At 39.6% G+C, this 27,631-nt stretch overlaps 1 protein-coding gene across 1 annotated transcript in view; it reads right to left on the bottom strand.

The window, feature by feature from the left end:
* Positions 1-27,631, bottom strand: part of LOC122788286 (sodium channel protein type 4 subunit alpha-like) — a 1,768,016-nt gene that overhangs the window by 131,091 nt on the left and 1,609,294 nt on the right. The window contains exon 23 of the mRNA XM_044055359.1: positions 12,971-13,024. Coding sequence (XP_043911294.1) covers positions 12,971-13,024 — 54 coding nt within the window. The remainder of the gene's footprint in view (positions 1-12,970; positions 13,025-27,631) is intronic.

Genomic DNA, 27,631 nt, shown 5'->3' with positions numbered 1-27,631 from the left:
TTAATATTGGCACAATTAGATTGACTAGCTAAGGTATATGTGTTAGAATTAGGGAGTGTGGAAGTGCTTAATATAGGTACAATTAGAATAACTATCTAAGGTAAATGTGTTAGAAGTAGGGAGTGTGGAAGTGCATAATATATGTACAATTAGAATAACTATCTAAGGTATATGTGTTAGAAGTAGGGAGTGTGGAAGTGATTAATATAGGCACAATTAGAATAACTATCTAAGGTATATGTGTTAGAAGTAGGGTGTGTGGAAATGAATAATATAGGCACAATTAGAATAACTATCTAATGTATATGTGTTAGAAGTAGGGAGTGTGGAAGTGATTAATATAGGCACAATTAGAATAACTAAGGTATATGTGTTAGAAGTAGGGAGTGTGAACGTGATTAATATAGGCACAATTAGAATAACTATCTAAGGTATATTTGTTAGAAGTAGGGAGTGTGGAAGTGATTAATATAGGCACAATTAGAATAACTAGCTAAGGTATATGTGTTAGAAGTAGGGAGTGTGGAAGTGATTAATATAGGCACAATTAGAATAACTATTGAAGGTATATGTGTAGAAGTAGGGAGTGTGGAAGTACTTAATATAGGTGCAATTAGAAGAACTATCTAAGGTATATGTGTTAGAAGTAGGGAGTGTGGAAGTGATTAATATAGGCACAATTAGAATAACTAAAGGTATATGTGTCAGAAGAAGGGAGTGTGGAAGTGATTAATATAGGCACAATTAGAATAACTATCTAAAGGTATATGTGTTAGAAGTAGGGAGTGTGGAAATGCTTAATATAGGTACAATTAGAATAACTATCTAAGGTATATGCGTTAGAAGTAGGGAGTGTGAAAGTGCATAATATATGTATAATTAGAATAACTATCTAAGGTATATGTTTTAGAAGTAGGGAGTGTGGAAGTGATTAATATAGGCACAATTAGAATAACTATCTAAGGTATATGTGTTAGAAGTAGGGAGTGTGGAAGTGATTAATATTGGCACAATTAGAATAACTATCTAAGGTATATGTGTTAGAAGTAGGGAGTGTGGAAGTGATTAATATAGGCACAATTAGAATAACTATCTAAAGTATATGTGTTAGAAGGAGGGAGTGTGGAAGTGCTTAATATATGTACAATTACAATAACTAAGTTATATGTGTTAGAAGTAGGGAGTGTGGAAGTGATTAATATAGGTACAATTACAATAACTAAGGTATATGTGTTAGAAGTAGGGAGTGTGGAAGTGAATAATATATGTATAATTAGAATAACTATCTAAGGTATACGTGTTAGAAGTAGGGAATGTGGAAGTGCTTAATATATGTACAATTACAATAACTAAGTTATGTGTTAGAAGTAGGGAGTATGGAAGTGATTAATATAGGTACAATTACAATAACTAAGGTATATGTGTTAGAAGTAGGGAGTGTGGTAGTGAATAATATAAGCACAATTAGAGTAACTATCTAAGGTATACATGTTAGAAATAGGGAGTGTGAAAGGGATTAATATAGGCACAATTAGAATAACTATCTAAGGTATATGTGTTAGAAGTAGGGAGTGTGGAAGTGATTAATAAAGGCACAATTAGAATAACTATGTAAGGTATATGTGTTAGAAGTAGGGTGTGCGGAAGTGATTAATATAGGCACAATTAGAATAACTAAAGGTATATGTGTTAGAAGAAGGGAGTGTGGAAGTGATTAGTATAGGCACAATTAGAATAACTATCTAAAGGTATATGTGTTAGAAGTAGGGAGTGTGGAAATGCTTAATATAGGTACAATTAGAATAACTAAAGGTATATGTGTTAGAAGTAGGGAGTGTGGAAGTGATTAGTATAGGCACAATTAGAATAACTATCTAAAGGTATATGTGTTAGAAGTAGGGAGTGTGGAAATGCTTAATATAGGTACAATTAGAATAACTATCTAAGGTATATGTGTTAGAAGTAGGGAGTGTGGAAGTGCATAATATATGTATAATTAGAATAACTATCTAAGGTATATGTGTTAGAAGTAGGGAGTGTGGAAGTGATTAATATAGGCACAATTAGAATAACTAAAGGTATATGTGTTAGAAGTAGGGAGTGTGGAAGTGATTAGTATAGGCACATTTAGAATAACTAAAGGTACATGTGTTAGAAGTAGGGAGTGTGGAAGTGATTAGTATAGGCACAATTAGAATAACTATCTAAAGGTATATGTGTTAGAAGTAGGGAGTGTGGAAATGCTTAATATAGGTACAATTAGAATAACTATCTAAGGTATATGTGTTAGAAGTAGGGAGTGTGGAAGTGCATAATATATGTATAATTAGAATAACTATCTAAGGTATATGTGTTAGAAGTAGGGAGTGTGGAAGTGATTAATATAGGCACAATTAGAATAACTATCTAAGGTATATGTGTTAGAAGTAGGGAGTGTGGAAGTGATTAATATATGTACAATTACAATAACTAAGTTATGTGTTAGAAGTAGGGAGTGTGGAAGTGATTAATATAGGTACAATTACAATAACTAAGGTATATGTGTTAGAAGTAGGGAGTGTGGAAGTGATTAATATAGGTACAATTACAATAACTAAGGTATATGTGTTAGAAGTAAGGAGTGTGGTAGTGAATAATATAAGCACAATTAGAGTAACTATCTAAGGTATACATGTTAGAAATAGGGAGTGTGAAAGGGATTAATATAGGCACAATTAGAATAACTATCTAAGGTATATGTGTTAGAAGTAGGGAGTGTGGAAGTGATTAATAAAAGCACAATTAGAATAACTATGTAAGGTATATGTGTTAGAAGTAGGGTGTGTGGAAGTGATTAATATAGGCACAATTAGAATAACTAAAGGTATATGTGTTAGAAGTAGGGAGTGTGGAAGTGATTAGTATAGGCACAATTAGAATAACTATCTAAAGGTATATGTGTTAGAAGTAGGGATTGTGGAAATGCTTAATATAGGTACAATTAGAATAACTATCTAAGGTATATGTGTTAGAAGTAGGGAGTGTGGAAGTGCATAATATATGTATAATTAGAATAACTATCTAAGGTATATGTGTTAGAAGTAGGGAGTGTGGAAGTGATTAATATAGGCACAATTAGAATAACTATCTAAGGTATATGTGTTAGAAGTAGGGAGTGTGGAAGTTATTAATATAGGCACAATTAGAATAACTATCTAAGGTATATGTGTTAGAAGTAGGGAGTGTGGAAGTGATTAATATTGGCACAATTAGAATAACTATCTAAGGTATATGTGTTAGAAGTAGGGAGTGTGGAAGTGATTAATATAGGCACAATTAGGATAACTATCTAAAGTATATGTGTCAGAAGTAGGGAGTATGGAAGTGATTAATATAGGCACAATTAGAATAACTATCTAAAGGTATATGTGTTAGAAGTAGGGAGTGTGGAAGTGAATAATATAAGCATAATTAGAGTAACTATCTAAGGTATATGTGTTAGAAATAGGGAGTGTTGTAGGGATTAATATTGGCACAATTAGAATAACTAAGGTATATGTGTTAGAAGTAGGGAGTGTGGAAGTGCATAATATATGTACAATTAGAATAACTATCTAAGGTATACGTGTTAGAAGTAGGGAGTGTGGAAGTGATTAATATAGGCAGAATTAGAATAACTAAACGTATATGTGTTAGAAGAAGGGAGTGTGGAAATGATTAATATAGGCACAATTAGAATAACTAAAGTATATATGTTAGAAGTAGGGAGTGTGGAAGTGATTAATATAGGCACCATTAGAGTAACTAAGGTATATGTGTTAGAAGTAGGGAGTGTGGAAGTGATTAATATAGGTACAATTAGAATAACTTTCTAAGGTATATGTGTTAGAAGTAGGGAGTGTGGAAGTGCATAATATATGTACAATTAGAATAACTATCTAAGGTATATGTGTTAGAAGTAGGGAGTGTGGAAGTGATTAATATAGGCACATTTAGAATAACTAAAGGTATATGTGTTAGAAGTAGGGAGTGTGGAAGTGATTAATATAGGCACAATTAGAATAACTATCTAAGGTATATGTGTTAGAAGTAGGGAGTGTGGAAGTGCTTAATATAGGTGCAATTAGAATAACTTAGGTATATGTGTTAGAAGTAGGGAGTGTGGAAGTGATTAATATAGGCAAAATTAGAATAACTATCTAAGGTATATGTGTTAGAAGTAGGTAGTGTGGAAGAGATTAATATATGCACAATTAGAATAACTATCTAAGGTATATGTGTTAGAAGTAGGGAGTGTGGAAGTGATTAATATAGGCACAGTTAGAATAACTATCTAAGGTATATGTTTTAGAAGTAGGAAGTGTGGACATGATTAATATAGGTACAATTAGAATAACTAAAAGAGTATGTGTTAGAAGTAGGGAGTGTGGAAGTGATTAATATAGGCACAATTAGAATAACTATCTAAGGTATATGTGTTAGAAGTAGGGAGTATGGAAGAGATTAATATATGCACAATTAGAATAACTATATAAGGTATATGTGTTAGAAGTAGGGAGTGTGGAAGTGATTAATATAGGCACAACTAGAATAACTTTCTAAGGTATATGTGTTAGAAGTAGGGAGTGTGGAAGTGATTATTATAGGCACAATTAGAATAACTATCTAAGGTATATGTGTTAGAAGTAAGGAGTGTGGAAGTGATTAATATTGGCACAATTAGATTGACTAGCTAAGGTATATGTGTTAGAAGTAGGGAGTGTGGAAGTGCTTAATATAGGTACAATTAGAATAACTATCTAAGGTATATGTGTTAGAAGTAGGGAGTGTGGAAGTGCATAATATATGTACAATTAGAATAACTATCTAAGGTATATGTGTTAGAAGTAGGGAGTGTTTAAGTGATTAATATAGGCACAATTAGAATACCTATCTAAGGTATATGTGTTAGAAGTAGGGAGTGTGGAAGTGAATAATATAGGCACAATTAGAATAACTATCTAATGTATATGTGTTAGAAGTAGGGAGTGTGGAAGTGATTAATATAGGCACAATTAGAATATCTAAGGTATATGTGTTAGAAGTAGGGAGTGTGAACGTGATTAATATAGGCACAATTAGAATAACTAAGGTATATGTGTTAGACGTAGGGAGTGTGGAAGTGATTAATATAGGCACAATTAGAATAATTATTGAAGGTATATGTGTAGAAGTAGGGAGTGTGGAAATACTTAATATAGGTACAATTGGAAGAACTATCTAAGGTATATGTGTTAGAAGTAGGGAGTGTGGAAGTGATTAATATAGGCACAATTAGAATAACTAAAGGTATATGTGTCAGAAGAAGGGAGTGTGGAAGTGATTAATATAGGCACAATTAGAATAACTATCTAAAGGTATATGTGTTAGAAGTAGGGAGTGTGGAAATGCTTAATATAGGTAGAATTAGAATAACTATCTAAGGTATACGTGTTAGATGTAGGAGTGTGGAAGTGCATAATATATGTATAATTAGAATAACTATCTAAGGTATATGTGTTAGAAGTAGGGAGTGTGGAAGTGATTAATATAGGCACAATTAGAATAACTATCTAAGGTATATGTGTTAGAAGTAGGGAGTGTGGAAGCGATTAATATTGGCACAATTAGAATAACTATCTAAGGTATATGTGTTAGAAGTAGGGAGTGTGGAAGTGATTAATATAGGCACAATTAGGATAACTATCTAAAGTATATGTGTTAGAAGTAGGGAGTGTGGAAGTGATTAATATAGGTACAATTAGAATAACTATCTAAGGTATATGTGTTAGAAGTAGGGAGTGTGGAAGTGATTAATATAGGCACAATTAGAATAACTATCTAAGGTATATGTGTTAGAAGGAGGGAGTGTGGAAGTGCTTAATATATGTACAATTACAATAACTAAGTTATATGTGTTAGAAGTAGGGAGTGTGGAAGTGCTTAATATAGGTACAATTACAATAACTAAGGTATATGTGTCAGAAGTAGGGAGTGTGGAAGTGAATAATATAAGAACAATTAGAGTAACTATCTAAGGTATACATGTTAGAAATAGGGAGTATGGAAGAGATTAATATAGGCACAATTAGAATAACTATCTAAGGTATATGTGTTAGAAGTAGGGAATGTGGAAGTGCTTAATATAGGTACAATTAGAATAACTAAGGTATATGTGTTAGAACTAGGGAGTGTGAAAGAGCTTAATATAGGTACAATTAGAATAACTAAGGTATATGTGTTAGAAGTAGGGAGTGTGGAAGTGCTTAATATAGGTATAATTAGAATAATTAAGGTGTATGTGTTAGAAGTAGGGAGTGTGGAAGTGATTAATATAGGTACAATTAGAATAACTATCTAAGGTATATGTGTTAGAAGTAGGGAGTGTGAAAGTGCATAATATATGTACAATTAGAATAACTATCTAAGGTATATGTGTTAGAAGTAGGGAGTTTGGATGTGATTAATATAGGCACATTTAGAATAACTAAAGGTATATGTGTCAGAAGTAGGGAGTGTGGAAGTGATTAATATAGGCACAATTAAAGTAACTATCTAAGGTGTATGTGTTAGAAGTAGGGAGTGTGGAAGTGCTTAATATAGGTACAATTAGAATAACTAAGGTATACGTGTTAGAAGTAGGGAGTGTGGAAGTGATTAATATAGGCAGAATTAGAATAACTAAATGTATATGTGTTAGAAGAAGGGAGTGTGGAAATGATTAATATAGGCACAATTAGAATAACTAAGGTATATGTGTTAGAAGTAGGGAGTGTGGAAGTGATTAATATAGGCACCATTAGAATAACTAAGGTATATGTGTTAGAAGTAGGGAGTGTGGTAGTCATTAATATAGGTACAATTACAATAACTTTCTAAGGTATATGTGTTAGAAGTAGGGAGTGTGGAAGTGCATAATATATGTACAATTAGAATAACTATCTAAGGTATATGTGTTAGAAGTAGGGAGTGTGGAAGTGATTAATATAGGCATATTTAGAATAACTAAAGGTATATGTGTTAGAAGTAGGGAGTGTGGAAGTGATTAATATAGGCACAATTAGAATAACTATCGAAGGTATACGTGTTAGAAGTAGGGAGTGTGGAAGTGCTTAATATAGGTACAATTAGAATAAATAAGGGATATGTATTAGAAGCAGGGAGTGTGGAAGTGATTAATATAGGCATATTTAGAATAACTAAAGGTATATGTGTTAGAAGTAGGGAGTGTGGAAGTGATTAATATAGGCACAATTAGAATAACTATCTAAGGTATATGTGTTAGAAGTAGGGAGTCTGGAAGTGCTTAATATAGGTACAATTAGAATAACTAAGGTATATGTGTTAGAGGTAGGGAGTGTGGAAGTGATTAATATAGGCACAATTAGAATAACTATCTAAGGTATATGTGTTAGAATTAGGGAGTGTGGAAGTGATTAATATAGGCACAATTAGAATAACTATCTAAGGTATACGTGTTAGAAGTAGGGAGTGTGGAAGTGATTAATAGAGGCACAATTAGAATAACTATCTAAGGTATACGTGTTAGAAGTAGGGAGTGTGGAAGTGATTAATATAAGCACAATTAGAATAACTATCTAAGGTATATGTGTTAGAAGTAGGGAGTGTGGAAGTGATTAATATAGTCCCAATTGGAATAAGTATCTAAGGTATATGTGTTAGAAGTAGGGAGTGTGGAAGTGATTAATATAGGTACAATTAGAATAACTAAGGTATATGTGTTAGAAGTAGGGAGTGTGGAAGTGTTTAATATAAGCACAATTAGAATAACTATCTAAGGTATATGTGTTAGAAGTAGGGAGTGTGGAAGTGATTAATATAGGCACAAATAGAATAACTAGCTAAGGTATATGTGTTAGAAGTAGGGAGTGTGGAAGTGATTAATATAGGCACAATCAGAATAACTAAGGTATATGTGTTAGGGAGTGTGGAAGTGATTAATATAGGCCCAACTGGAATAACTATCTAAATTATACGTGTTAGAAGTAGGGAGTGTGGAAGTGCTTAATACAGGTACAAGTAGAATAACTAAGGTACATGTGTTAGAAGTGGGGAGTGATTAGTTCTGGGAGTGATGAGTGTGAAGACGTAACAGGAGTCAACTTTTGGAGGAAGGAAGTAGAGGAAAAAGGTGAGATGATGTAGGGAAGAGGAGTCAAGTCTTAGGAAGATGGAAGTTACAGCATCTACAGTGCCAGAGGTTTGACAGATGCTATTTCACAGCTGTTTTAAGGGAGGAGATGTTACCCATTCCATAGTTTGGCGATAGAGAAGGAGTGGAGCATTTGACCTGTTGGGAGTTTTGGTTTGTCAACTTGCAGGAGAAATTGGTTTTCAGATCTGAGTGATCTGTTTGGGTGGTAGTGAGGATTAGAGATAGGGATGGGCAGTCCGAAGGATTGTATACAATTCTATGTGCTATGGTTTGTTGCACGTATGTTAGGTGATGTGGGAGTTCAAGCCAATTGCCTTACTGATTGTAAGTAAGAGCAGTGATGGGATGAATATTTGGCATTGCTTGCAAATTTGGCGACTTTATTTTAACAGGACTCTAGCTTACTTTTAGGGATAACTGGATATTGGTGAGGAGTGGGGCACCATACAGGAGTGAGGAGAGGAGGAAGGTATGGGCAAGAGTTTGTTTGGAAGAGTAGTTAAGACAGTTTTTAGGTCTTTAGAGGTAGAGGTATCCTAGTTTTTTGTGTGTCTTTTTGACAGAGGTTTGGACAGAGATTAAAAGTAAGGTTTGCTTCTAAGATAACTCCCAGTAGTTTTGTATGAGGTACAACTTCTATGGTAGCCATGTTTTGAGAGTATATACTGAATTCACTCTTATCTATGGAGGTACTTTTCTTGGTTGTGAATAACAGCATTTTGTTTTTTGGTGGGGTTTAGAGAAAGGTGGTTATCTGTTATCCATGTTTTGGTGGAGCTGAAAGCATTCTGGGTTGTATGCAGGAGTTCAGTAATAGAGTAGGCAGAACAGATTATGGTACAGTCCTCTGCATGTTGAACTACTGTACCATTAATAAGATGATTGATGAAAATACTAAACAGTATAAGAGCTAATATAGAGCCTTAGGGGACACCTGTGGATGTTTCAAGGAAAGGAAATAAATAGTTTTGCCATTTAATAGATTGTTATCTGTTATTTAGGTAGCTGGTAAACCAATCTAAAGTTGAAGGGAAGATACCTAGGTGTAAGAATTTGGTGAGTAGCAGAGGGTGGGAAATAGTATCAAAGGCTTTAAAGAGGTCAAGAGATACAGACAATACCATTTTGCTGGTATCTTGAGCTTGATTGACTGTGTCCAAGAATGATATAAGTTTGGTAGTTGTGCTGTGGCCTGACCTGAAACCTTGCTGAGTTGAGAAAGACGCTGGTTTTGAAAGAGATAGCTGAGAAGTTGTTTATGAATGCATTTCTCCAAGATTTTAGAAAGGAGGGAGATAATAGCAATGTTGTGTTGTTGCCACCTTTGTGGAGGGGTAGAATGAAAGTTTTTTCCAGATAGTAGGTATGTAGGCCTCCTGGATAGATATGTTGATGAGTATGCTGGCTGGATAGGAAATGGCTTTAGCAGACATCTGAAGGTATTCTGTGGGCATGTTGGTGGGAGTGTTAGTGCATGGTTTCAGTTTGATAAGTCATTTTTTGATAATAGTGGTGGGTATAGCAGAGAAGGAAAAGGTGGGTGGGGGAGACAGTATTTTGTGAGGTGGGCTTTTGTAGGTGGGAGTTACTGTCACTACTGATTTGGGGAAAGGTTGCTGGGAGCCTTGATATTGTATTGATGAAATGAGTGTTGAAGAGAGAAGCTGTTTCACTAGGTGTTTTGTCTGGATGTGGACAGGGGTTGTTTTTGGAGCCAGGGTTTAGCAGAGATGAAATAGAGTTCCAAAATTTCTTTGGGTTTTGTTTATAATTCTTTTGCAGGCCAAGGCTGTGTGATTTTCTATCATTGGTAACTAGTCATTTTGCTTGATTGCATAGCTGCCTGAATTGTAGGAGATCAGAGGGATTTTTGGTTATATACCATTTTTTCCAAGCATTGTCTCTATCATTCATGATTTGCTTGATAGATCTGGTGAGCCATACAGCATGATTATTTTCTGCTCTCTTTCATCTTACAGGGGCGAGATGATTTAGAATGTCCAGGAAAGTAGAGTTAAAGAACTCAGCAGCTTCATCAAGGGGGAGTACTTTTAGTCCATTCCAGTTGATTTTTGTCAAAGTTTCAATTAGGGTTGTAGGGATGAAATTAACTAGATTTCTTGTATATTTATATTGATGCTGACATGGTGTTAAAGTATTTTTGCTTAGTATATAGGCTGGGAGGTGGTCACCGATGCCAGTGTTAAGCGTGTCTGCTGCTGATATTTTGGTTGAGTTGGAACCAATATCCAGTCCAGTATTGAGCTGCCATCATTGTTTTTGTTGGCTCTGGTTATGTCAGTAATTAGTTGAGTGAAGTTAAAGAGATTGATATTAAGTAGAGGGGATTGAGTTGAGATATCTGACCAGTTTAAGTTTACGTCTCCAAGGATAATTGTTTCTTTTTTTATATTGTTTGATATCCAGGCAAGAATGTCTTCTAGCAGGGAAATGTTATCGTCTGGGGGAATACATAAAGCTGTGATGCAGAGATTCTTGGAATTATTCAACCTTAAGAATTATATTAGTATCTCTGCTGTGGAAAATGAATAAGGAAAAATTGAGTAGGTACTTGGCTAGAGTATGGCGATACCTCCTCCTCTTTTGTGTGGTCTGTCATCCCTTAGATAACTGTAGCCTGGGGGAAGGAATTTATCTTTTATGTATGGTTTCAACCAAGTTTCAGTTGCTGCTATTATATCTGGCTTATTTAGTGTTATCCAGGCATGGAATTCTGGTATTTAGTTTCTTACACTTTGCAGGTTGAGGGTTGTAATATTAAGTGTTTTGTATGAGCTGGAAGGGCTGAAAGCAGGAGTTTCAAGTCCTGGGTTTGGGTGGATGTCTCCACACTGGCTTAGCTTGGATTGCATATGAGGATCATTCAGGGGTGGCCAAATTCTTTTCGGGCAGTTGTTGAGAGGTATATTGTTTAAGGTAACTTTTCCAAGAGGAAGTAACTTATATTTGTCATATAGCAGTGTGTTTGGCGTGAATAGGCTGGGGGATATGTCAGAGTAACTAGAGAGAGGTGAGAATTGGGTGCATGTTATACAAGACCTGAGCGGTGGGATAGAAATAAGTAGTGATGAGATAGTTGAGAAGAAGCTAGAAATGAGGAAAGAGTCTAATTGGGCATTCCTAGACTTTGAGAAAGCATATGACAAGGTCCAAGAAAGCTTATTTTGGCAGTCTGCGATGGTTTGAAACCCCAAAAACAATGGTAGAATTACCGGAGGCTATGTAGAATGACCCAATGACTCATGTTCAAACAGCGTTTGATCTCACATAGGGGTTCCCAGTGGGAGTACGTGTGAACCAGGGTTCAGCAAATAGGTCAGAGGGCACAGATCAACAAAGTTGCATTATGCAGGCAGACAATTAGAATTTCAGCAAAGGGTAAGTGAATGGAATGCAAAACTAAAGACATGTGAGATGAAACTGAGTACAGATAAGACAGTTGTAATGGCAGCAAAGGCGAAAATCAGAAGAAGCTGAGAACTGAGATAGAAGGAAAAATGCTAGAACAGGTTAACAGCTTCAAGTATCTGTGAGGGGTGGTTATGGAGAAACACAGTCTGAATGAGGAGTTCAAAGCTGGAATCAGAGAGGCTGTAGCCAACTGGCATAGAGTGTCCGGGGTAGTGAACAGCTAGAGGTGCTGGAGATGAAGTGCCCAAGCAGGTGGTAGGATGCAAACGGTTGAATGAGTAGAAGCCAAAGTAACTCGAATTGAAGAGGAGGTCAAAGAGCACAGATTACGGGGGTTTCGGCACATGCAGAAAAGCAGAAGACAATCTAATGAAGATGGTTTGTGACAGACAGGAAGAAAGCAAGACAAAACATGGGCACCCAGCAAAGAGGTGTACTATGTGAAAGAAGACATGCTACAATCAAGGCATGCCTGTTGATGAGAGTAGAAAAGTGGCATTGAGCTGAGAGAGATATCGACAGTTGACATGACACCCCAACCCCATGTAGAAAATGGAAGATGGTTGATAATGATGAGTAGACAAACTGAGGTGAAAGGTTTCAAACCTGGTACCCTTGACTATAGGAAGCAGCTTTTTAACAGACCAGAGCTTTAATTCTCTACACTGCCAGATGAAGTACTGACCTCTTTTTTTTACCACAGTTGTCCATCTCCCTTTATGCTACTGGAATCAGTTCCTTATTTTTTATTCTTTACCCACATTACCACATTAGGACTAATATAACTTAACGGGAAGTTGGCCAGAAATGTGTAATCCTTTATTTGTATTTACTGTAGTAAACCAGGTATTGCCACATACTCAAGCATATGAAATATACTATTTGCATATCATTTCTCAGGGCAACTGGCTTATTTTACTCTGTTTACTTTTAGTAATACCATTCTCAAATAATGAAATTTCATTGCCAGGAGGTATTGCATTGATAGCAAATTTACTGAAGCAAGTTTGAGCAAAAGTGCAAGTCATCAAATCTATTTCATCAGCTTGGCTCCATCTCATTTTTTTATGGCCTGGTTTCAAAGTTCCACCTCCCGTTACTCTGAATTGTGTATTACAAGCCTGTAGTGTTAGAGAACAAGAAGTAAATATATGTCAACAGAATCATTTTCTGAATTTTCATTTTTAGGTAAGCTAGCTTGGGCAAGCATCATCAGTCTTCAGGTCATTCACATGTTTTTTCATTGTATTGTTAGCGATCCTTAAAAGGTCTGAAATGACACTAAGAAATAAACTGTGCCCTGTAACCTGAGCATACTACAACTTACAAATAGGTAGTATCAAGGCCAGGAAACCACAACATTACCTCACGAGAATCCACTGCTGCATACATGATATCCATCCAGCCTTTGAATGTAGCCTGTGGAGAGAGAGAGAGAGAGAAATTAAAAGCTTGACATTTCCAAAAAAAATAGAGGTTACTGAAAATAAAGTGTATTTTTCTTTATATGTGAGTGCAGCACCATTTGAAATCAAAGGTTTAAAACTCTAAACTTTAAAAAGTAATTTTGGATTTAACTACCTTAATCTCTGCCTTCTTGTGATATGTTATGGGTATCCCTAATACATGTGTGAGAGCTGAAAGGTAGGGTCATCTTCTATGCAGCCATGAAGTTGATCTGTTCATTTAGCTGGTTTAACAGGTTATTAGTGTATTTCTCTTGGACCTAACTCCAACTGTGTGTGGCTCATATGGGCTCTTGCATTATCTTAAGGGACCACAACACTCTCCCTATGCATGTGCATGTTTCCACACAAACATACGCTAATGAGGTTTTCTATCACTGGCTTGATAGTACGATGACCATGTTCCTAGGTTTTATGCCTTTGTAACCTACATGCCTCCACTTTTTGGTGGTTGAATAGTAGCCTAGAAGTCGCCCCTCCCCCAGGACGTGTGAGCTGGAGTCATTCGCTAATTCCCACCTCCCCCAGTCTGGCTCCTTCAGTCCCTTAGTTACTACCTGAACTTAGATCATCTGGGTCTTAGTCAGAACTTTACATCTCTATGTCACGGAGCAAGGTTTATGCTGATTTGCCAAATATTTTAATAGCTAGGCGTCTTTGCTTGCATATCAGAGATATAGCCAGTTATTCTTGTATCCAGTACTGTCCCCGAGTCTGAAGAGCAAAGAAAAAAAAAAGCAAAGGTCTTCTTTCCCTTTATACTGTAGCAAACTGCTTGCTACACTTGTAGCAAGCAGCTGCTGCAGTGAGTACTACATGTAATGCTACAGCATTCAGAAATGAATACTGATAAGGCATTAAAGACATTGAGTGCTTCAATTCTGACCACAAATGATACACTGTAGACTGGTGAGAATGTGCTGATCGTGTCTCATATACTCTGTAGTCAGGGCAGCTGCCCCCTTTGCTCTAACCTAGCTGCACCTTTTTTGCTTCACATTTTAACAAGCTATTGTTGAAACCAGTTATGAATGCAGCCAATCAAATACCCCATTTCTGCTACTCTCTTCACATAAATGGATTTAACTTACCATCAACATCATCATCAGCTTCCATTTTCTGCATGGGCTCAGCTCATTGTATCAACTGTTCAATGCCATTCCCTTACCTTATTCAACACTCATGCCTGACCATCACAGATCATCTCTCATACAATCCATCCACCTCTTTGCTGGACACACTTGCTTCCTCTTGCCTTCTTCCTATCTCTCCCAAATCTTCTTCACTAGATTGCCTTCTGCTTTCCTGCACATGTGCCTGAACCACAGCAATCTGTGCTCTTTGACTTTTTCTGCAATTGGAGCTACTTTAGCTCTGCTCTTATGTCTTCAAGGGGTTTAACTCTTGAACAAAAATGTAGATGTTTTAATTAGATCACTGATACAGTATTCCTTACATTTGGGACTTTCTTTGCAAAGACCTCATCTGTTCAGTCAGCCTGCCAAAGATCAAGATCCTTCCCCTGTGAGGTGTACACCACTTTCTGAATTTTCTTTCAGTGTTCATATGCACAGAGATCTGTCAGAGTCATGAAAAGTTTTCTGTTTTGTCAGTCACAGCCTCTAAAGTTCAGGAAAATAAGTACCCCATAAGGATTCTTTCTTTCTTCTGCTTCTTAATTTTCTTGTTTTTTGTGATATTTTCCTTCATTCCTGCTTCCCATGTAGGAGACCAGGATTCAATTCCCTGATGATGGGTGAAGTATTTTTGGACAGTGCAGTGGTGCAGCAGTAGCATTGTCACCTCACAGCAAGAGGTTCTCCAGTTCAATTCTTGGCTGGAGTGCCTTCTGTGTGGAGTCTGCATGTCCTCCCTGCATTCGTGTGGGTTTTCTCCGGGTACTCCAGATTCCTCCCACATTACAAAGACATGCGTCTGGAGCGGTTCTCCCCAGGCTTCCTCTGAAAATTGGCTTCATTTCCAAGTCAAACTTTCCCAGTAAACAAATGTTAAATAAATACAGTTTCTCTTATGTCTGTCTCCAAATGGGAAAATATGATTGTGGTAGAAAGATTCACTACTGAAACTACCAGTGGAGTTGTCTGTTTTGTTTAGGGGTTCAGTACAGCTTAAAATCCTGCAATGCCTTACAGGGATTTGCTCATAATTCATTAAGAAGCTGCTGAAGGAACCTCAATCATTATTCAGAAAACAACAGGTTGTCTGTCTTGGTGTATGCCATTTGGTCATCTGCTTCTTCTGCTATGGTGCCTGACTCTTTTACTAAAAGGAAGTGTGGGGACAAGGTGCCAGTATAAGTGGATGGCTCATATAGGACCTTTATTTCTTCAAAGTCAGAGATGGCATATCATTGTGAGGCACTTTGGTACCACCAGGTCCTCTAGTATTGCCCCTTTGTAGGCCATGAAGACCAGAGAAAAATGCAAATTCATGGCCATTGACCACCGTTCCTTCTTGTCCTATTGACTATTGAACACTGACACCCTTAAACCAACTGACATTATTTTTGATGATGAAGGGTGTAGAGTGGAGTTTTGTCCCTTACCACAGAAGCTTCTGGTGGAAATCCCATGGAAAAGGCAACAACAAAAAAAAAAAAACGTTCATCTCCAACTTCTACTCCTAGGAAAGCTTCCTCTGAAAGACCTATTACTCAGACTTCCCAGATTGATTGGTTTACTGTTGCTCACGGATTGTTAAAAGATACATATATCTCTTACAAGTAGGACAAACATCTCTTCCTTCTTCTGGGGAACAGGATGTTACAGATACACAGGGTTTGGACTTGCCCTCATAAATTCCCTTTCCTTTGGACTATGAGCCAAATAAGAATGACACTCTTTCCTCTGACTTCCCTATGAAGCACTTTCCTTTGTTGAAACCATTTCCAAACTGAAGGAACCTCTCAATGAAAAGAGGGAGGTTTCTGACATTCAAAGGAGATATTTGGATCCCCCCATGCTTGGAGCCTTAGAGCATGCTTTCATTTTAGCATTTCTTTCTGCTGATTCTCAGCCTCCTGCTCCAGATAGCCTGATAAATTCTACAAGGATTACACATATATCCATAAAAGGCACTATTGCTGACCATGCAGTTATCTCTGTTGATTTAAAGAAGATGGCTAAACTGGTTCTTAATTCAGACCCTCTTCATAACAATAAAGGGCGTAGATCCATAGACTAATATGGTAAAAAAAGGTTATACATCTAATACACTGCTCTTGAGGGATATAAATTGTCAAACTCACATGATTAAATCTCTTTTAAACTATGTTGGATAGTATGGGTCAAAAGATTGCTGAGTTCCCTAATCAAAACATGACAGCTAATTTGCTAGAGAGTCTCCTTTCTGCCTCACAGGTATGTAAACATTCTGTTTATTAGTATAATGCCAGAGGTGCGTCATCTAGAGCTACCACAGGCTCTGTCATTTGTACACATGATTGGCTAAGGTTCCATCCCCTAATTAACAATGTTAAGGCACAGTTATTGGAACTCCCTCAATTGAAGTCTGAAGAAAACAGAATAGAAGGGAAACTCATGCAAAGCATATATAACTGTTTAATTTCTCTGGTAACTGGATGTTAACAGAAATTAGCCTCAAAAATAAAATATTTTCCATGGAAGGTGACCATGACCTCATATTTTCATCTATCAAAGTTTGAACTGCTACATTAACTCTGACAATGCCCCTCACTTCTCTCTGCTCAAGATCTTGTCTGCCACTTCGAACATCCAGATGCAGATCTTAGTAGCTCCTGCTTCGTCATGTGATAAGTTGTAGTTTATTACCTCTTTTATTTTTTCCTTGTCTTAAAAGTTGTTGCTAGCTTTATTTTAGTGCACAAGTCAAAGTTAGCAGTTTTTTTTACTTTATTTCAAATTTTTTTTTCCTTTCAGACTTATTATCCTGCACTAGGCCTGACTTTTTCCTTTTATTAACTTTAGTCTGTAAGACATTTAAATTCAAGCCTTTCAAGGTTAGTTTACTGTCTTTAATAATTGATTTTTAGTTTATGCTAATGTACTGTTAGAAAGTTAGGATCTGTTTGTTTCTTTTTTTCAGATACTTTAGTGAAGTTGTTTAACAGTGCATTTTAGCCACTTTTTCAAGGTAAGCTGTTTTAGCTGTTGTTGTGTTGGTTAGAGCTTTGAAAAAGTGTTTTTTTTTTTTTTTTTTTTTGCTGATATCTTAGACAAAAACAAGCTTGAGCTTTAAAAGCTGTAGTTGATGTGGACACAAAATCCCACCCAGGACACACACAATTTCTGTGAAGTGAGCCTGTAAATGTTTTGGTGCTAGAATGCTGCATGAGCACAGAAATAAATTAATATTAAAGGTTTGCCTTCCTGCAGAAGAGGAAAAAGCTATAAAAAGAGGAGATTAGATGTAGGTCTCCATTCACTAAAATTCCCAGAATAGATATTTCTCCAGTCAAAATAGTAAAGGACAAACACAAACACAAACTGAACTGCAAATCCCCAAATGAAGAAAACAAACAACTCCAAGCCACAAGTGAGGTAAAATTAGTGCTTCCGTTTACTTAATTTAGCAAACTTCTTCAGACAAGAAATTTCCCCATTAGGAGCCTCCCATTTGGCAGTGACAGTGGTTTCTCTCCCCTGTCTCAGAAAGAGACTAGGTAACTTCTCTTTGGAGAGCTGTATAAGTATTTGGATTCTTGTCAGCTTCTTCTCATATAACTAAATGAGGGCCTTTGTCAGGCCCATAGTGAGATGGGTGTCCTGCTTTTCTAAGCAGATAATTAAAAAACAGTTCTTTCCACTTCCAATGTCCTTCTCTGGGTGCAGTTTCAGCACAGTGAGTTTTCTGAACTCAAGAGTTTTCGGTTCCAGTGCTCTAGTACTGACCCCTTTGATGTTGGGTGGCACTAGGCACCCTAGGCTCATTATTAATTCACTGGTACCAGGATTAGCTCAGACACACTAAGGAACATTTTGGTGTAGGAATCATTGGCATTCAACCCCAAAGTTAAACCATTCTTGGTTCTAGTTGTGTTTTCAGTTTCCACCATTGTCAAAACCATGTCCTCAGTGCTGACCACATGTGGGTTGGCATTTGCCATGGCACAGATGGCCTCAGTACTGACAGGCTTGACCTCAGCTTTCAGGTTTCAATGGGCAACCTGGTAGGTTGATGATTACTGGGGATACACCCTCTACCTAGACTACATCTTGTGATATCCCCAGTTTTGGAGCCCTGAGTCCTACATTCATGTCCCAGAGAGACTTTGGAGCCTTGAGTCTTATATTCATGTCCCAGGGAGACACAGTCAGTTCTGCAAATTCTTGTAGATCTCATCCACTAGGAGAAGAGTTTTTTTTAGAGCTAACAGATTAGTCCACACTGGGTATTCCTTGGAAGCAGCATTGCAAAAGGAGGCACTTTGAACCCCCACTGGAGTCCCACACAAGGTACTAAAACTATTGAAGGAGATGGTTTTGCATAGTGCCCTTCAAAGTATCCCAGATTTGGGGAAATCTTGGAATTGATGAGGTAGAGGGTTTCTTGGGCTGTAGAACCCCACTCCCACCTCTCACAATGAGGAGATCCTGCAGGAGACCTTTGGGACTCCCCTATCTGCTCTCCCAGGTTGTTCGTCCAGCAGACTGCCAGATATATTTTGATGTGAAAGGGCTTGGTAATAACTTGATATACCTGAACCTATATTTCATGGGTCAGACAAGATCCCCTGGGCACCCAGGGACATATTTCATTGGAGGAAGACTACCCTTGCAGATTTAATCAAAACAGCAGCATCTACAAAGGGTTTTATAGCTGATGTTATGATTTCACCATTGTAACAGCAGCTAGGAAACAGGAAAGCATTGATGTTATGTTGTTCCATCTTGCCTTTGTTCTTGCTGGTTGGGTTCTGAGCTAATCGTCAGCTCCGACTCAGCTGATTTACTATAGCTCGAGAGCTTTTACTGGCTGAAGGCTAACTCCTATCCCAACATGCCTAGCAGTAGCTACCCAGATCTCATTTGCCGCTTGCAGCGTCAAGATTGTGACTACTGGTTCAGGCTAAGTACTTTGGGCTTTTTTCACTTAATTGTTATCCTTTTCTAGGTTTTTGTGGTTGTATTATCTCGTTAGAGTGTATACTGCCCCTTGTTAGACTAACAATCCCTTCCTCTTCTTGTTGTGGGTATTTTTTGGCCATTGTTTTCTCCGCAGGCCATGCTTTTCCCTTGGACCCGTTTAAATTAGAGGGTTCTTCTTCTCTTTCCCCACCCTTGCTGGGATAGCCATTTAAGTTAGAGGCTCTCCTATTGGGGGAGTAGTCATTTAAGTTAGAGGCCCTTCCCCTTTTTTCTTCTCTCTTTTAAAAAAAAAAAGTTTCTCTTTTATTGTTGTTTGGGCTAGCCTTTACAGCCTTGTTGTAGTTAGTTGTTGTGTGCTGTTAGCTTATAGCTTTGTTTTTTTCTAGTGTTGTGGAAAGAATTTACGCTATGTCCAAAGAGTAGAAACCCTCTGGGTTCAAAAAAATGCAACTTGTGTTGCCAAAAAATGTCCCTTACAGGCAGGCACATGAGTTCTGTATATTGTTTAGGGACTGTTCACCTGCAGGACTCATGCTCAATCTGTCCTGCAGGAGAGAAGAAATAATTTAATTTTGCATGACCTTCTCAAGAACCCTCAAGATTCATTGTCTCAGGGTCCTCAGCCAGCTAAAGTGTCTGAAAAGCACACTAAGCCATGGGTTCTGAGTTCAGAACAGATAAAATCCACTGAAAAACCTTCGGCTCCCAGTGTTGGCTCTGACAAAGCTAAGTCTCCGGTGGCTCCAACTGTGTCCTCGGAGACAGTCATAAGAGAACAAGATCTTCTTCCTTGAAGCCGGTGCTATCTGCTCCACAATCTCCTCTGCTGCAACCTGGAGTGGGCAGTCACTGGTCCTCTTTGCACTCCTCTCGATCCTCCAGGCTTTCAGATAATGACATGGAGAGAGTGTTCAACAGGCTCCTCAAGTTACAGGCACTTGCTAAATTACTATCGAGCCCAGCGCATAAGGAATTGGCTCCTTTGGGCCATCCAGCTTCTCCATCGGTTCCTCCAACTCTCTTGAGCTCACAGCTGGAGTGCATGGAGGTCGTGGGGGTGGAACCGTTGGCTCTGGTTACTTCTCATTTATCGGCTCCAACAACAGCTTTGATCTCCTCGATGTCTCAGTCGTCGAGGGATCTGGGCACAGAAGCTCTCTCGCCAGCTCCGAGGGGGGAAGTGGCATCAGACCTTTGTCCAACCCCACTCTCCCTCTCAGAGCTTTGGCGCAGGTGAGCTCAGCTCCCACATCGGCCTCAGAGCCGTCACTCCCAGTTTGCAGGAGATTTCCAGGCTCTTTGGAGCCGGTGGCTCCTTCAACTTGGGACCGTGGCACGTTCAAGGTGATGAGGAATATGCTGTCAAATGAGACTGCTCCACCCTTGGCTCCATTGGCTCCTTTTCCCTCGGTGCCTGTGCCTGCCTTTGATCCTCCTCCTGCCTTCAAGTATAGGGAACCTGTGCCCCAGGATGCTCCATTGGGTGATCCCACCTCTTCTGAAACCTCCCCTGAACATTCGGAGGCAGTCCCTCAGAAGAAAAGATGTAAGAGGAAGCATCTAGACTCCCCTGAGTCTATCACCTCTGATACAGACTTGGATGAATCGGAAGGGTTCCCACGGTCCCCCTCTGAGATGCGTCCTTTTCAGACATCTTGGAAATCCTTAGACAGAGGGGTGGCTGGAAGTCCCTAGCCCCTTCTGAGGATGAGTCTGTCTAACTGGATGCATTTGGTTCCTAAATCTCCACCTCTTGGGTGTCTCTGTCTTTTGACCCACTTTTGTCTGTAGTGAGTTGAATGGCATGGAGCACTCCAGAGACCATGGAACCAGTTCTGAGGAGACCGAATAAATTTATTACTGCGTCTTTCCTTTCCAAAGGGGTCCCTGTTGATGCCATGGTGGTGGCAGCAGCCACTAAGAAGGAACTTGCAGAAACTTCTTCATCTGTCCATCCACCGAACAGGGGTCTCGTATGATGGACAGGTATGAGAAGCGTATGTTCTCTTCAGTGACCTTTACTCTCAGGTCGCTGAATTACTTGTCACACTTCACACAACTTCAGAGGGATCTCCTGAAGGAGCTAGGAGATATCCTACATGATCCTACAGCTGAGGGAGTTGCAAACATGGCAGCTTCCCAGTTTGCGACCTTGACCTCTGTAGTTAACTCCTCCATGAGGCTCATTTCTTATGCGGCAGATGGAGCAAGTAGGGCAGCAGGTACCAGAGTAGCTTTGCAGAGACACTCCTGGATGTGCCTTTGTCAGTTTGCGGAACATTTTAAGTCTTCATTTACCAGCACCCCCTTCAATGGCTCATCCTTGTTCGGGCCTCAGGTAAAAGAGACTCTCACCAGGTGTGAACAGGATGGCAAGATGCTCTCTGCTGTAGGTGTCCATTTTTCCACTCAATCTAGACCCTATCCTAAAGGTCAGAAGAGTGGAAAGAAGTGGTTCCAAAAATCCCAGGGAGCTTTGCCTGACATATGGGGAGATTTTTCCCCCAGGGGCAGAGGGGAAAACAACAATGGAAGATGCTGCCCTCATGGCAGCGGGGGTCCACAACAGCAGGGTGACAGAGATACATTCTCTGCTAGGCCCTTCCCAGCACTCCTGAAGGGAGTCCTGACTGTCCACCTCTGGAGTCAGTCGGGGGAAGACTATCACTGTACCCAGCAGCCTGGCAAAGTATCACAAGAGAAATGTGGGTACTGCTGATAATATCCAGAGGTTACAAAATTCCTTTTTCTCATTACCCCTCAAAAGAAAAACTTTCTATCCCAGATGTTCCACCCACTCTTCGGGATCTCGCAATCCTAGAGGTTCAAAGATTGCTAGAAGAAAGAGCCAGCCAAGAAGTCCCCGCAGACCAAATCGGATCCGGAACTTACTCAAGGTTCTTTTTAGTTCCAAAAAAGACAGGGGACTGGAGACCCATTTTGGATCTCAGCAAGATAAACCAATCGGTAAAAAAGACCAAGTTCTGGATAGTAACACTGCAGTCCATTCTTCCCTTCTTGGGTCAGAACAATTGGATGTGCTCCATAGATCTCCAGGACGTGTACTACCACATAAAAATGGACAGGCAATCCAGGAGATTTCTACACTTCTGGCTGGGAGCCAGTCATTATCAGTTCAGAGCCTTGCCATTTGGTCTCACCACAGCCCCCAGGATGTTCACCAAGTGTATGGCAGTGGTCACAGCTCATCTAAGGTGTCTAGGATTACAGGTCTATCTATATCTAGATGACTGGCTCCTCACTGCTACAGCTGAGCATCAACTGATCAAAGCACGGGACTACACAATCCAAACTTGTTCCCAGTTATGCATCACCATAAACTATGAAAAGTCTGCCATGTCAATCTATTACCTTTATAGGGGCAGACTTAGATACAAGACGCATGATAATAAAACTGCCTCAAAAAAGGGTGTCAACCATTCATCAGCAAGTTTCATTTCTCATGAAAAAGACAAGAGTTCAGGCAAGAGAAGTTTTACAAGTCTTGGGCTCAATGGCTGCTGCAATTACACTAGTTCCTTTGGCACACTTCCACATGTGGATTATGCAGTGGCTTCTTTTCGCTCAGTGGTCTTTCTAGGATTTACCAGTGTTACACATGATCTTGATCATGGAAAATTGCAAAAAGGGCTTAGTATGGTGAGTTGTATCTCCCCAGGTGACTCTGGGCAGACCCTTTCTAGACCCCCATTCTGTAGCCACAGTGACCATGGATGCTTCCCAGATAGGGTGGGGGGGGGGCATTATCTGGGACAGACTGTCCAAGGAATGTGGCAACCCCATTAGTACTATTTGCACATCAGTGTTCTAGAGATGAGAGTGGTGCTTCTGGTGTTGCAAGCACTTCAAGACTCTCTACCTACCGGGACCATTGCAATTCAGACAGACAATATGTCAGTGGTATGCTACATCAACAAGCAGGGTAGAACCAGATCTTACCCCTTGTGTAGGGAGTCGCTTCGAGTATGGCAATGGGTGATGTCTTTCCAACATTTTCTGATTTCCAGAAAATCTAGCGTGATAGCAGACAGGCTCAGCAGGGCTATCCTCATGCATCATAAGTGGTCCTGAAGCAAGAAGTTGCGGACTTGATTTTTTTGCAAATGGGGCCATGCTGTGATAATTTTGCCACTCCCATCAACAGCAAATGCAGCAGCTACTTCGCCCTAGTCCTCCCTCTGGGACAGTCACTCAGGGATGCACTTGTTCACAATTGGCCACTGGGACTACTCTATGCCTTTCCGCCTTTCCCTCTAATTCCAAAGGTACTTCAGAAAACAAAGTCTCTGGCTTGCAAACTCATCCTCATTGCTCCTTACTGGCCTCATCAGATATAGTTCCCACTTCTTCGCAATCATCTTCAACTGGAGCCTTGGATACTGGAACCAGTTCTGGACCTCCTGATGCATCAGTCGGGCGGGCTTCATCCTTCCCTCCAAACTCTCAAGCTGACTGCTTGGTTCCTCCACTTCCAGTCTTAGCCAGGCTCCCAAACATTTCCCCTGTTGTACAACACATCCTAGTGTCCTCTCACAAGCCCACTACTAGGAGGATTTACACTAGCAAATGGAAGAGGTTCTCTTATTGGGCGAAGAGTAATGATATTGATCCCTTCACTGCTCCTGTTCACAAGATTCTTGACTTTCTGGCAAAAACCTTTGAAAAAGGGGCAGCTCCAGCTACTATTAGGGTCCAACTAGCTGCCATCTCCAATTTTCATGTAAGAGACTTGGGTTCGAACATCATGTCCCATAAGTTGTGCAGAGCATTCTTACGAGGTACAACTCTTTTACGGCCCCCTGGTAAGAGAACCCCTCCCGGGACCTAAACTTGGTTTTAGCTTCCATGGTTCCGCCACCTTTTGAATCAGCAGCATCTTGTCCCCTAAAATTTCTATCTTGCAAAACCCTATTCTTGGTTGCTATAACCTCAGCTAGACGGGTTTTTGAATTACATGCTTTGTTTATTCACCCACCGTATCTCATTTTTCACAAAATAGTCGTTCTTAGGACCAATCCTTCCTTCTTGCCAAAGGTATGTTCAGAGTATAACTTAAATCAGTCCATTGAGATTCCTGTGTTCTTCCCCAATTGCAGCAACAAGGCAGAGTATAGACTCTACCAATTGGATGTTCATAGACAATTACATTTTTATTTACACAGGACCAAAGACCTTAGAAAATCAGACCAATTGTTTGTATCCTTTGCTGACAATAAACAAGGTTATCCAGTTTCCAAAGTGACCATATCAAAATGGCTGTCGGACACAATCAGTTATTCATATGATTTGCATTAAAGACTCTCCCAGGAAGGCCTAGAGGACATTCAACCAGGGCCTTAGCCACCTCTGTTGCCTTCCAAGTTAAATTGTCTTTAGATTCAATCTGTGCAGCAGCAACTTGGGCAAATCCTCATACCTTTATCACTCATTACAAAGTGGATGTGGTCTCCCAGAGTAGGGCATCCTTTGGTTCCATGGTCCTGAAGAGTTTGTTCCAGTGAGCCACCCAAGAACCAGGTGCTGGGGACGCGGTCCCAACCAGCAAGAATGAAGGCGAGATGGGACAACATAACAAAGAAGTTATGTACCTACCTTAACGTTCCATGTTTGTTGTCCTTGATCTCACTTTCCTTCTTGCGTCCCACCCTCCTTCCCCCTTCCTGGAGGTTCGAGAGGAGCTCCTTTATTGGTTACACTGGCTGAGTTTACCATGCCTTGTTTTGTTCCTCTTTCCTTCTTATCTTAAATGCTTAGGAGCTTAGTAAAAAATAGTTTTTTACTATGTATGTCTAGCGTGGGCTATTACAAATGAGATCTGGGTAGCTACTGCTAGGCATGTTGGGATAGGGGTTAGCCTTGAGCCAGTAAAAGCTCTCGAGCTATAGTAAATCGGCCGGGTTGGAGCCAAGGATCAGCTCCGAACCCAACCAGCAAGAAGGAAGGCGAGATGAAGGATAACAAACATGGAATGTTGTGGTAGGTACATAACTTCTTTTTAAGAGCCCTGCAGTTCATCTACCATAGTAAATAGAGATTCTTGGTCAGTAGACTACATGGGGAAGTGTGCATTTACATCAGACACATTCACTATTACGGCCCTTAAAACTAGATATATAGGACTCTTTTTCAATAGGGGATTGTGGAAAAGACCCTTGGTTTACTGAGACAAAGTTCTGTGTGGTGATATTCATTGTTAGATTCACAGGTGGCAACGGTGCAGACTCTCACATTATTGTCCATGGGGCCCATTCACAGTGCAGCCGATGAAGCAGCTAGAGCTTCCTGGACAGGAGTAACCATGAGGAGGCAGGCCTAGTTCAGATTGTGTGGCTCTGCAGACACTTCAGGGCATCCTTCACCAGTGACCCCTTTGATGGAGAATCCTTCTTCAGACCCAGCATGAAGGAGAAACTGCTCAAGAGTGACCAAGAAGGCCAAATGCTTCCTACTGTTGAGGTCACTGCCCCACAGATGATGCTTCCTGCTGTTGAGGTCACTGCCCCACAGATGATGCTTCCTGCTGTTGAGGTCACTGTCCCACAGATGATGCTTCCTGCTATTGAGGTCACTGCCCCACAGATGATGCTTCCTGCTGTTGAGGTCACTGCCCCACAGATGATGCTTCCTGCTGTTGAGGTCACTGCCCCACAGATGATGCTTCCTGCTGTTGAGGTCACTGCCCCACAGATGATGCTTCCTGCTATTGAGGTCACTGCCCCACAGATGATGCTTCCTGCTGTTGAGGTCACTGCCCCACAGATGATGCTTCCTGCTGTTGAGGTCACTGCCCCACAGATGATGCTTCCTGCTATTGAGGTCACTGCCCCACAGATGATGCTTCCTGCTGTTGAGGTCACTGCCCCACAGATGATGCTTCCTGCTGTTGAGGTCACTGCCCCACAGATGATGCTTCCTGCTGTTGAGGTCACTGCCCCACAGATGATGCTTCCTGCTGTTGAGGTCACTGCCCCACAGATGTCCATTTCTTGATGACAAATGAGTGTTAAAGTGTATGATTTTTGTTATTGCCAACAGCAAACCTTTGAAAACTTTTATGTTATAAATTCTGGTAAGCGCTTCTACAACAGAGGCTGCCTGCAAGGATCACTGAGTCAGACGTTCCATTTCCCTACCCCAAGTAAGCAGCAAACATTACTCCAGAAGACTTTCCCAGCTGGTGCACTGTTGATAAAGTCAAGGCTGACTATCCCTGCATTTACGATTGTGGCTGGCCATCACACAAGACAGAAAGGTAAGGGAGATACTGTACAATACCTTTTTTTGGATAAAATCCAGCCAACCATTCCATCATTACCAGACATGCCATCTTAAAAAAAAAAACAACCAAACAGCACAGCTAAAGGTGAACACCCTCCTGGAAAAGAAAGGCATCGAAGAGGTCCAACCAGACTTGAAAGGGCCTTGAGTTTATTTTGGATTCTTTTTAAGTCCCATAAAGACCAAGGACCTGACCTCAGGCCAATTTTTCTACATAAATATGTACGTAAATCCAAATTCTGGATGATGATGGTGCAAGTGATTCTTCCTTGCCTACAGGAGGGAGACTGGATGTGCTCTATATACCTCCAAGATACCTACCTGCATATAAAAATAGCTGAGGCTTCCAGGAAATTTCTGCAGTTCTGGATAGGAGACAGTCATTGCCCATTCAGGGTGCTGATGTTTGGTCTCAACACAACCCTCTTTGTGTGCATGGAAGGGGTAGTAGCTCATGAGACTTAGGGGACTAAGAATCTTCCCATATCTAGACAACTGGGTCCTCATCTCTACCTCAAAAAATTCATTACTAAATGTTGCCTTTCCCTGGAAATATCAGTGAACACTACAAAGTCTAAGTTGGGCCATAGGAAAATCTTTATATATATATATATATATATATATATATATATATATATACATATATATATATATATATATATATATATACATATATATATATATATATATATATATATATATATATATATATATACATATATATATGGGTTACCTTCAGAACATCGACAGACCATTTAATTGAAACCCATTTCACTGACAACTAGTAAATGCAGGAATTTAAGGCAAATAACAGAGATTTGTCCCCCTCCCCAATGTAGTGCGACCCTGGAGTTACTATATATAGTTGGGGGGGGAGGCGAAGCCCCCCCCCATTTTTGTATAAATACTGTACTTTTTGTGTTATTTTCTTCTTTTAAACCAAAATAGCCCCCCCACACCCCCCCCAACTATGTATACTAACTCCAGGGTTGCACTACATTGGGGAGGGGGATAAATCCCTGTTATTTGCCTTAAATTCCTGCAAGTAATAGTTGTCAGTGAAATGGTCTGATGGTCTGTCAGTGAAATGGGTTTCAATGGAATGGTCTGTCGATGTTCTGAAGGTAACCCATATATATATATATATATATATATATATATATATATATATA

The sequence above is a fragment of the Protopterus annectens genome, chromosome 13.part0 (assembly GCF_019279795.1).
Source record: "Protopterus annectens isolate FY-2018-M chromosome 13.part0, PAN1.0, whole genome shotgun sequence".
In the NCBI taxonomy this organism is placed as follows: domain Eukaryota; kingdom Metazoa; phylum Chordata; order Ceratodontiformes; family Protopteridae; genus Protopterus; species Protopterus annectens.
The sequence above is the reverse complement of the archived record's forward strand: the minus strand, read 5'-3'. Positions and strand labels throughout refer to the sequence as shown.